Source organism: Babylonia areolata, chromosome 26 (assembly GCF_041734735.1).
Source record: "Babylonia areolata isolate BAREFJ2019XMU chromosome 26, ASM4173473v1, whole genome shotgun sequence".
NCBI classification, from domain to species: Eukaryota; Metazoa; Mollusca; class Gastropoda; order Neogastropoda; family Buccinidae; genus Babylonia; species Babylonia areolata.
Window position 1 is genome coordinate 902,501 of NC_134901.1, and position 12,500 is coordinate 915,000.

A 12,500-nucleotide genomic window follows, 5' to 3' on the forward strand; every position below is an offset into this window, starting at 1 on the left:
TTTCTTTTTCACACACACACACACACACACACACACACACACAGAGATTTGGAATCAACGCAAATCTGTATTATGTGCTTTAAACTCACCAAATTGTAAGAACAAATCTAAAATCATACTAGAAATCAGCCACATTTTACATCTTTTAAGCTTGAAAGGAACACATATTACGTTTTTCTGGGTTCCTTCACATCTTGGTATTCTCTACAATGAATGGGCTGACAGGGCTGCAAGAAAAGGTGCAAAGAACGAACAGGGAACCATAGAACTTTATGTGCCTCTGTCTGTACAAGAGGGTTATCGAATACTAGAAAAAACATCGTGGAACAAAGTCAGAGAATTATACCAGGAAAACGGCAAAGCTTTAAACCATAGTGTAATTAATGTTCAACAACCGGGAACTATCAATCAGTCAAATACATACAGTAATTCAATAAGATTAAGGCAGATTCATACATTATCAAATAGGATAAAACTGAACGCTTTTGTAACAAAGTTCAGCAAAGATGTCAGATGCATATGTGGAGAACATATTTCTAGCAACCATGTAATATTCGAATGTCAGAATCTAAAATGTTTTTTGCCAGACTTCACCAAAAGTTCTTTTGAATGTGTTATTAACAATTCCAATATGTTATTTGTTATTGCAGAAGGTTTGCTGCATAGTCCTATAGGACATTTGTTATAGATGTTATATTTGTTTGATGTTGGCGTTTATAACGTTTCCATTTTTCCTAGCGTTGTCTCTCCCTATTCACCCTCCACACATACACACACTTTTATCCCTCCCCCTCTCACAGCCCCTACCCCCACGTTTTTTTTCTTTTTTTTCGTCTAATATCACTTCAAGTGGAAAGACGTTAAACTGAAGACAACAACAACAACAACAACACACACACACACACAAAGTACATTATATATGAATTTGAATTGTATTTTGCAAGCATGTAAAGTTTTCAGAATGAATCATAAAAAAAGAAATAAAAAATTGGAAAACAATATTGTTATAGATACTGGAAGGTGCAGGACAGTTTTCAGAACTGAAATATGATTAAAAACAAATTGAATTTATAAATAAAAAGATGAATGAAAAGACACTGAGACAGGAAAGTTTCCAACATACAGCAAGCAGTCTTCTCTAGTCTTACTCCTGCTTTGCTAATTTTGTGGCAGAAAAGAAAACCTAAAACTAAACCATGATGTCATCCCATGCCAGTAAACTTGATTACTACTGCTGGCTAATGAAAAGGTATCATTTTATGTGATCAGACCTTGAGATAATTAGCGGTTCTCTGAGACACAGAGAGAGTGTAGGAGTTAACTGAGGTTGGGTGGAGGAGGGGGCTATGTTGCAATCATTTTAGATTGTTTCGAATTTGGTGGGGGGAGGGGGTTGTGAGTGAGTGTGTGTGTGTGTGTGAGAGGAAGGCGGGAGAGAGGGGGTTGTTGGGGGAGAAATTAGTGTGTGTGTGTGTGTGTGTGTGTGTGTGTGTGTGTGTGTGTGTTATTTCTGTTGATGTTGGTCATTACTATGACTGTTTACTAGCCCTCACTGTACCCTATCTCCACCCCACCCATAACCACAGTCCCTTTCCCTCAGTCCCCACCCCCAAAAATTAATCCATGTAAACCAAACTCTGTGATTTACTCACTGATTGTTGTTTATCTTATGAGTACATATATGACTGACTTGCTTTGACTTTTTTGTCATGCTAAAAAAAAAAAAAAAAAAAAAAAAAAAAAAGGAAAGGGGTGGTGCACAATGTTTTGGATCTGATTCCATGAACAGAAAAGAAGAGCTTCATTCATTCAGCATGAAGCTGCTGAATTTCAGATTAAAAAGAAAAGGGGTGGAGGGGGTGGGTGGGGGGATGAAGAAGATTGAAGAACAAGAACAGTACTGTTCATCAGAGTGACACAACCAGGCCAAGGTTTTGAAAGTAGGTCAAACACACACACACACACACACACACACACACACACACACACACACATGTATACTTGTTCAGATTCATCCAGGCATCCGTTGATTCATTCATTTTGCAAGCATACACATGCATGCAAAAACAGGTGTGCATGTATGCCCTATCCCGCCCTCCTCCACAAAGAGAGGTTCACTCACTCATATCTAGACACCTCCGCAGATCCCAACCACACACAGTTAAAACAAATATCATCATCTCTTGGAGTTTTGCTTTTGTAACTTGCAAGACTCTTAATGCCAACAGCTATAATAAAAAAAAAAAAAAAAAAAAAATGCTTGATTCGTGGCATGTATTCCAGAGCGAACACGGATGCATGTGTTCGCATACATGATACACAGATGAGCAGATCTGTATAAAAACACAGCCACCCAGCTGTTTGATCCTCTCTCTCTCTCTCTCTCTCTCTCTCTCTCTCTCTCTCACACACAGAGTTGTTGTGGTAACTGGTTATGTTTGTTGTGTTTACATAGCTATATATATACACACATATATATTCTGTTAATGCTTCCTTTTGATATAGGACTATGGTCTTAAATGAATAAATCATATGAATCTGAATCTCTTCTAGTCTTCTGTCTATCTCTGCAAGAATAACACAGCAGTCAGCAGGTTCTTTAGCAGCCTTTTACAAATAAACCTCTAAAAAAGAAAAAGAAAAAGAAAAAAAGAAGAAGAAACAAAACCCAAACAAACAAACAAGTGAAATAAAGTAAATGAGAGAGAGAGAGGGGAAATATAGCTAAGTCAATTCTTTGCAGTCAGTGTGAGATCTATGTGAATCAACTGTTCACTACCATGATTGTTGCCTCCCTCCGTCAGGCGTCAAGGTACGGCCACAGCAACGTGGTGGCGCTACTGATCCAGCACCAGGCAGACATCCAGGCCAAAAACCGCTACGGCGCCTCGGCGCTCACCCTGGCCGCTCGCGGTGGCCACATTCAGACTGTGAAGCTTCTGGTGGAGTCTGGTGTCGACCTCAATGGTGCCAGTGAAGGGTGTGAGTTCACCCCCCTGCTGGCCGCTGCTCTGCACGGGCACGATGCCGTGCTGCGCTTCCTCCTGGACCGGGGCTGTGACATGAACTTCTGCACGCCCACCAGCGGTCTGACGCCGCTCATGCTGGCGGCATTGAATGGTCACATGACCACAGCTCAGATACTGATCGAGAAAGGCGGGGACCCCAACGTGGTGAACGTTGGAGACAAGACGGCGCTGGGCATCGCCACTGTCCGCGGCAAGCGGGAGGTGAGAGGGTACCTGGACAGGAAGACCACCAACAAACCCAAAGTTTGTAAGTGTTGCAGAACATTTGTACTTTGTGTTACATTACAGTGTCTGGTGCCTCTGTAGTCTGGGGATGTATCATGTTGTTGTTACTACTGTTTTACACATTGGGTCATACAAATTACAGTGTACTACATTACTAGCTTTTTTGTTAATAGTTTAATGAGGAGAGGAAACGTGAGTACTGGAAACTCATACTATGTTATTTAGTTGTCACAACAGCTTGTGTGGTGCAGCCAGATATTATGTTGTTGTTATTTTCTTTTAATCTTGATTATATTTTATTCCAATGACTAGCAGTTTTTGCCCTTGCTGTCAATTAGGTTTGGAATAATTTGTATCAAATTGACTTTTGTGCCACTGAATACTTATAACTAGTTAGTGGGTAAGCATATTTTGGCATATATAAAAATGTTATAATATAGTGAGTACGCCAATTATACAAAGGCAAGAGCTAAAAACGGATGTCACTGTCATGACAAAAGTCTTGCATGCTCATAAGTGATATTTTATGAATACCTATTATCATGAGATTTCATTTTTTAGTTGAGCTGCTAAACATTGAAAAGTGTAGTATTTATAACATACTGCCATTATCTGCTAAACATTGAAAAGTGTAGTATTTATAACATACTGCCATTATCTGCTAAACATTGAAAAGTGTAGTATTTATAACATACTGCCATTATCTGCTAAACATTGAAAAGTGTAGTATTTATAACATACTGCCATTATCTGCTAAACATTGAAAAGTGTAGTATTTATAACATACTGCCATTACTGGCTTCTGCCATTACTGTCCCAGCTTCTTTTTACAAAAATGTGTTTTTAGCTGCTCCTGTTTTAGTATTTGGAAACAAAAACTGTACTTAGAATTTTAAAAAGTGTTAAGAATGAACTTGCGATAATGTTTTATTATTAATCTGTAAAGCATAACATGCTTGCAAAGCTTACTACACACAAAAAAAAACAGGATAGAACTAGAAGAAAAAAGGGTTTAATTCGTTTTCAACGTAGATCTTCTGTCATCAGTTAAAGTACACTTGCTGCACCACGTCTCTGTGTACCGTGCACTATCAGTGTCAGTCCTGTACCAGTGATACAAGGTGTGGACATCACCCACCTGTAGTTGTTGATGTCAGTCACCATGACCACAGCCAGTCAGTAAGGATGTCATTGATCACACTATCAGTGTCAGTCCTGTAGCAGTGATACAAGGTGTGGACATCACCCACCTGTAGTTGTTGATGTCACAGTCACCATGGTCACAGCCAGTCAGTAAGGATGTCATTGATCACACTATCAGTGTCAGTCCTGTAGCAGTGATACAAGGTGTGGACATCACCCACCTGTAGTTGTTGATGTCACAGTCACCATGACCACAACCAGTCAGTAAGGATGTCATTGATCACACTATCAGTGTCAGTCCTGTACCAGTGATACAAGGTGTGGACATCACCCACCTGTAGTTGTTGATGTCACAGTCACCATGGTCACAGCCAGTCAGTAAGGATGTCATTGATCACACTATCAGTGTCAGTCCTGTAGCAGTGATACAAGGTGTGGACATCACACACCTGTAGTTGTTGATGTCAGTCACCATGGTCACAGCCAGTCAGTAAGGATGTCATTGATCACACTATCAGTGTCAGTCCTGTACCAGTGATACAAGGTGTGGACATCACCCACCTGTAGTTGTTGATGTCAGTCACCATGGTCACAGCCAGTCAATAAGGATGTCATTGATCACACTATCAGTGTCAGTCCTGTACCAGTGATACAAGGTGTGGACATCACCCACCTGTAGTTGTTGATGTCAGTCACCATGGTCACAGCCAGTCAATAAGGATGTCATTGATCACACTATCAGTGTCAGTCCTGTAGCAGTGATACAAGGTGTGGACATCACCCACCTGTAGTTGTTGATGTCAGTCACCATGGTCACAGCCAGTCAGTAAGGATGTCATTGATCACACTATCAGTGTCAGTCTGTACCAGTGATACAAGGTGTGGACATCACCCACCTGTAGTTGTTGATGTCACAGTCACCATGACCACAACCAGTCAGTAAGGATGTCATTGATCACACTATCAGTGTCAGTCCTGTACCAGTGATACAAGGTGTGGACATCACCCACCTGTAGTTGTTGATGTCACAGTCACCATGGTCACAGCCAGTCAGTAAGGATGTCATTGATCACACTATCAGTGTCAGTCCTGTACCAGTGATACAAGGTGTGGACATCACCCACCTGTAGTTGTTGATGTCACAGTCACCATGACCACAGCCAGTCAGTAAGGATGTCATTGATCACACTATCAGTGTCAGTCCTGTACCAGTGATACAAGGTGTGGACATCACCCACCTGTAGTTGTTGATGTCACAGTCACCATGACCACAGCCAGTCAGTAAGGATGTCATTGATCACACTATCAGTGTCAGTCCTGTACCAGTGATACAAGGTGTGGACATCACACACCTGTAGTTGTTGATGTCACAGTCACCATGGTCACAGCCAGTCAGTAAGGATGTCATTGATCACCCAGCAGTCCAGGCAATAATAGCCCCTGACTCATCAGGAGAAGTCCTTTGATCCGCCAGAAGAAACCACAAACACTAAGACCCACTATGACTGTGTCCACAGAGCTGTGTTTGCTGTGTACACATGTATACTCTAACAGTGAGCCATCAGTGCCATAGCACATGATTGGTTGTGGAAAACAGGAAAGGGTTAAATGTGTGTGTGTGTGTGTGCGCGCGCATGTGTGTGCATGCGTGCGTGCATGCATGCATGTGTGCGTTCGTGCGTGTGTGCGTGCGTGTGTGTGTGTGTGTGACTGTGTGTGTGTGTGTGTGTGTGTGTGTGTGTGTGTGTGTGTCACTGTGTGTGTGTTTGTGTGTGTGTGTCACTGTGTGTGTGTGTGTGTGTGATTGTGTGTGTGTGTCACTGTGTGTGTGTGTGTGTGTGTGATTGATTGTATGTGTGTGTGTGTGTGTCACTGTGTGTGTGTGAGTGGGGAGGAGGGGGTCATGGGGTTGGAGGTGGAAACAAAGAAAAAGAAAAAAAGAAACCAGAATGTGAATAAAGATGCGGGGGGGGGGGGGGGGGGGGGGGAGACAAGAATTGCTCAAGACATTCATAATAACATTAGATCAGGTGAAATTAGACTGAGTGATGGTTTAAAAGAAAGAAAAAGAAGCAAGCTCCTGCTTGAATTATGGCTCACTGCAAGTGTTCCAAACTGAGTTTCCCAAATTTAGAATGAAGAGGGATTCCTCAGTGTTCTGCATCGGATGTGGTTGTCTGCCTCATTTCTATTTGAACATTTTTTAGCTTGTTCTTTAGCTTGCTCTTGTTCGTACCCATGCACTGAGAATCCACATGTGCACTGCTAAGAGGGAGCAGAGTCTCAGTAGACAGGATTATGTTTATAACGTCCAGTAATATATCAGACTGTTTAGTCAGTGCAAATCAAAAAGAGGATGTGGACTGACAGGATCCTGGTTGGATTCCCAGCGGAGGTGGATTTTTTCAGCCCACGGCCGGCTGCTACCCACGGTTGAGTGTGCTATGGGCTGGAATGGGAAGACTGGGACTGCACAGTCGACTATATCTGCTTCATGGATGCGTCTTTGGGTGTGTTGCTCACATTTCCTGACCATCGCTGCAAAGTGCGAGATGTATTGCTCAAATCTCCTGACCAACCCTGCAAAGTGCAAGTGTCTCTATATATATCTCTCAGGCCTTGTTAATGCTGGGATATTATTATACAAGAGAGGCAAGGCCTTCAAGACTTTGTGTGTGTCACCCAGTGTTGATGTTAATGACCACTCTTCTCATATTTGATGATCTAGATTTTTTTCACCCTGAATGATGACCCTTAATCAGTTGATATTGTTTAATAAATATGTATGAAGTGAAAGATGCCAAAGAGACCGTCTCAAATCTTCTGTGCTCAGTGCTCCACCCCTAAAGGCTTAAGTACTGGAGAAGACTCAACCTTTTCTTTTCTGGCACTTCTTACTCTCACCCTTGTCTTGTAAGTACATTGTCAGGACATTTTCTTTCTCGTCAACGCCTTTGTCTTCGCTTTCGCAACAGCCAGTCATTAATCAGTCCTTGGGTGTCTGGGGATTTCAGCCCGTACCTTTGGTCATTCCTCAGGCCAGGGGTGTGTTTACCTTTGCTGTGCACATTTCAGGGCTCTGGGCTAATCATTATAATGGACGGCAGTGCAGTCTGCGGATTACTGGAGTCAACAGGAAAACCCAGGTTTTTGATTAGCATTAGTGCCACTTAGTGCTGCTGAGTGTTCCAGTTCTGCACCAGTGCCCAGTCTGTGGCCGGATTTGGCTGAGCGAGTTTTGTGATATACTGTGGTGCCTGGGCAAGCATGAGTGTGCACTTTGGCTCAGCCCTTGTTGTAGAGGAGGTGTTTGGCTATTCATGAGTCCGGTTGCTGTTTGTCTTACAGTGTGTGCACAGACAGGGCAGGGTCATGAAGTGACAACCTTTTTGGATGTGACCAGTAATCCTGTTGACAATGCTTCAGCTCACATAATATGAAATGGGTGGTACTGGTAATGCTCTGTACATACACAGACATGCAGATGGCTTCCTTTGGCACAAGTGTTTTTCAGTGGATGAATTTATGCACATCTATAATTAGAAATGATTGGAAGCCAGACCAAGAAAAGGGAGGTAGTGAAGTTCTGGTTTCAAATTTCAAGACGAAAAATAAATATTTTAGATAAGATTACTCACAAAAATATTCCAAATAAGAATTAACACAAAGCAGTTTTCAAAACAAAATATTGAAGCAAATTTTGGGCCCTTTTGGGAACTGAAGCATGCTCAGATCTAAGCAACACAGTTGCAGCATGTGTTAAGTCCGTCAGGATGAGACATGTTTGTCATTCTGTCTCTTAGCCATTGATTTCATTACACATACTTAACCGTGACCCAACTAGTGCAGACTCCGGCAGGGGTCTGACATTCCTGTCCTGTGCAAACTACTATCCTCAACTTAACCATTGATTTCAGGTTCCTCAAGGTTCATAGCAAGCTAACAAATTCATTTTTGGCTGTAAATGTTTATGACTGAAGGAAATTATTAATTACTCAGGATGTTCAACTTCAAACATTAAAACAATAATGTACACATCCCCAAGCACAATGCATGTCATGTCTCAGTCTGCCCATGTGTGTGTATTTCAGTCCATCCATGTATTTGCCTTGTTGATTTGAAGACAGTCCTCCAGAAATACGCTTCACAGAGGAAGACATCATGACTACAGGAAGCAAGGGATTCTGTTTATACTCAGACCCCCAAAGAAAAAATCCAAAGGGCTTTCATTATATAACATTATGCCCTTCCCTCTTCCACCTACCAACCCCCTTCTCTTCATTGCCCCCCCCCCCCTCCTCCTCCACTGGGTCCCTTTCAGAGCACCCACAGTAAGATTTCAAAGGACCGTGTTCTGAGCCATTGAGAAGTGGAGCATGGAGGTTTTTGTTTAGCAGACAATATAACATCAGATATTGATAGCCAGCTGAGCTAGCTGTGCATACATTGTTCAGCACCACAGAGCACACAACTGCACAGGTTTTCACATGTTGTGGTTTGTGCTGAAAAGGGTGGAGGGGAGGGTATGGGGTGGGGGTGGAGGGCAGTGAGGGGGGTGGAGCGGGGGAGGGAGGGTGGGGCACAGATAAAATAAAGGGGAAAAAAATGTAAGAAAAGTAGGAAGGACAAAAAATAACGAACTAAAACAGAGATGTTATCATCACCAAGCCAAAGCCCCTTGTCCTCACTGGATCAGACAACAGTCATGATATATATATATTCACTGAAATCATGTAATGATGTACTGATCAGATTAAATGAGATGTTTGTATATCGTAAAACCCTTTGCCATCAGTGCTCTAAGACTAAATGCAGCCACAGCCAATGTCTCGCAGTCACAGTCAAAAATAGGCGATTATATTTGTCTGTTTGATAACCAATATGACCAGTGAAGAACAGGTAAAATTGAAAAAATAAAACCACTCAACACACACACACACACACACACACACACACACACACACACACACACACACACACACAGACTTTGCAAACATGTAAGCCATACACAGTTGATTTCAGGTTTTAGGATAAATAGTTCTATATTTTTAGAATTGTTACAAATTACCATGTCAGTAATACCAGCAGATCCATTCAGAAAGATTGATTTCTTGGAAGGTTTCCTGTAATACTGCGCACCCCCTACCACCATCCACTTCCATCCATCCTCTTCCCCCCAAGACAGTGACCAGACCATTGCTCTGTGACACTGAAATGATACATGATTTATCTTCCTATGTACCATGAATGCAGATCTTTGTCAAAGGGTCCAGAAGTGAACATTTGAGTCAGCATCAAGTAGTAGGCATCCATCAGTCCCGGGAGACTGGAGTTTTTCTTTGGGGGATGTTTTGTGCTGCAGAGGTGGTTGTGGCTTGCCAGGGACAGGCCTGTTGTATTAGTGGTATCCAGCCACTCAATGCAACCTGTGCTGACCAGTTGTTGACCATCGTGAGTGAAGGAAGGCCATCTCGTTCATCATATGGACACCCCAGTCTCCACGATGAAGGCAGCTGTACGCTACAGGTCCTCCACACAGCTGTACGCTACAGGTCCCTGGACACCTCGTGGAGGGGTCAGGACTGCAGCAGATGTTCTTGTCTGGCTGTCAGTCCCACAGGGGCACTGTGCTGAGTTTCTAGTGCAGGAATTTAGTGGATAACTGGTGATTTAGGCGGTTGTGGCCTGCCCTGAGGCCGAACAGTAGAAGGTCAGAAACTCTGGGTCCCACATTCCTGGCAGTGCCCAACGGTCATCAAACCTTGGCCAGGATTAAGGGCCAGTCAGACACAGCCCTTCTCAAATCCCTGACGCCTTGGTGCAACCCTCAGGGATTTGAACATGGTCTTAAGCTGCCGTCCGTTATGTTCCAGCGCGTCTGGTGCCATTAGACGGCAAAGAGTACAAAGTATTGCACTGCTTAGGAAGCACAAGCATAAGGCTGTGGTTGAAAATGCTGTAAATCATGTACACGCTATATTATTGAGTTTGTAAGACTGGTACTGATCAGTCGTAGTATGAGGGTTGCTATTACCTGAATGTGTTTTTTGAATCTGTACTTTGCATTGGAAAAAAACCTTATGGGGCATAATGATCATGATTAATACTAATAGTGATGTACGTCTGAAATCATTCCATTCAAAAATATGTTTTGCTCTTTTTGATTCATGAATAACATGGGCAGTGAAGTACATGACATTTCTTTTTCAAATGATACCCCTTTCCGCACTTTGCTGTTTTAAATATCTTTTTCAGAGTTGAGAGAGCTTATTTTCACATTATCCTGAATATTGGCCAAACCTCATCAAGAGTTTTAATTAGTCATCATGAAACATGCTGTTTGGTTTTCAAAATCAGTGGTTTGGTAATGATATCATGAAAACAGTGAACGATAAAACCATCTTAATATTTCATTATTGGTATTATAAGAAAAACACCAAATCCTCATCTCCAATATACTTAATATTTGAGCAGTAAATAATGAATTGAAAAAAATTGAAAATCACTTCTCATAGATGCCCCCCCACACACACACTCTTTCTCCTCTCCCTTACACACCACCCTGCCCCCTCCACCCCCATATGAACATATAATGCATACACAATGAGCAATGATTCCACAGAGAATGGGATAGTGTGAAGGAGACATAATATACAGTCCACAATCTGTCATACACTGGGGAGCAAGAAAAAGCCCAGACATGTGTAAGCATGCAGACAACATTAGATAACACAGCAATTGTCCATCACCATAAAGGCACACTGATAAAGAATTATGGATGACTGTGGCTTTTTCTTATGGATCTATTCTTTTTTTTCTTTCTTGTTTTCTTTCTTTTTTTTTCTTGCCATTGAGGAATGCCACCTCTTGAACACAGAAAAGTAGATAGATTAAATAAGTTAAATAAATAAATGAATGAATAAAAAAAAAAATGAAAAAAAAATGAAAAGATCAGTTCCATGGTCATGTGTGCAACTGAGGCCACAAAAACATTAACAGCAACAACAACAACAACAACAACAACACACACACACACACACACACACACACACACACACACACACACACACACACACACACATTGCAGCAAATACTCAAGTACAGTTGACTCTGTTTAAGAGATTTTGTTTTCAGTCAGCTCAAGCCAAAGATTGAAATGATATCACTGCACAAAAAAAGAAGAAGAAAAAACAACAAACAAAAAAAGCAACAATAGCAAGAAGCCCACAGTACTTACAATTGGCACAATCTCTCCATATAGCGGGCTCTGAATGCCTCCCTCTAAACAACTTAGAAATAAGTATACATCATCATCATCATTAGTAGTTGTAATGTATGTTTCTATTATTCAGTGATGTTAGTGTGCTGGACTATTTTAGTGATTTATGTACACATAAAAAAAAGGAATATTTGTATTTTTCTGTTTCAAACTTATTAGAATTTTTTTGGTTTTGTTTTAAAAAAAAATATTTATGCTGAGTTTATCAACAAAATATTTGGCAAAGAAGATGATCAGAAAAAGAAGAAAACCCCCCCCCGTTTTTTGTATTTCATCATTTATAAACAGAATTAACTTTGTTATAAACAGAGTCAGTCTGACACAGGTTACTTATTTAAAAAAAAAAAATCTGTTATGATTTCTCTATGATCATTCTGAAATTGCAGAGAAACCTGTTAGTTTCATAAATAACTGTATATTGGATCTGTTTACTCATCACTGAAACTGTGCATGCTTTTAATGTTCATTTTCTTCAGACTGTTTAGTATTAGTGTTTAGAGTGTTGTTGTTTGTTACCAAGTTGTAATGGTGTATTCTCATTTCGAACCATTTTGAAGTGTCTTTTCTTCTCTGTCTGTCTCTCTCTGACTCTCACTCTCACTCTTATTGGAGGACAATATTTTGCCTTGGTCGTCTTTTTATCTTTTTCTTCCCTCCCCCCATCCCCACCCACCCCACTCCTCAAGCGTTTCCTTTTACAGGCAGTACCTTCGCCCCTTCCCTCCCTGTTTGGAGGTGGCTGAAAAGTGGGAGATCAAAGTGATAGCTGCTGATAATGACTGCACTGTGCTTAGTGAAGAATGCTAGTTTCTTGCTTTCTTCCG

The 12,500-nt window shown here is 41.5% G+C and overlaps 1 protein-coding gene across 4 annotated transcripts in view; it reads left to right on the plus strand.

Moving 5' to 3' along the window:
* Positions 1 to 12,500, plus strand: part of LOC143300163 (ankyrin repeat and SAM domain-containing protein 6-like) — a 60,201-nt gene that overhangs the window by 1,606 nt on the left and 46,095 nt on the right. For all 4 annotated transcript variants that reach the window (XM_076613710.1, XM_076613712.1, XM_076613713.1 and 1 more), the window contains exon 2: positions 2,805 to 3,276. In XM_076613710.1, the coding sequence (XP_076469825.1) occupies positions 2,805 to 3,276 (472 nt within the window). The remainder of the gene's footprint in view (positions 1 to 2,804; positions 3,277 to 12,500) is intronic.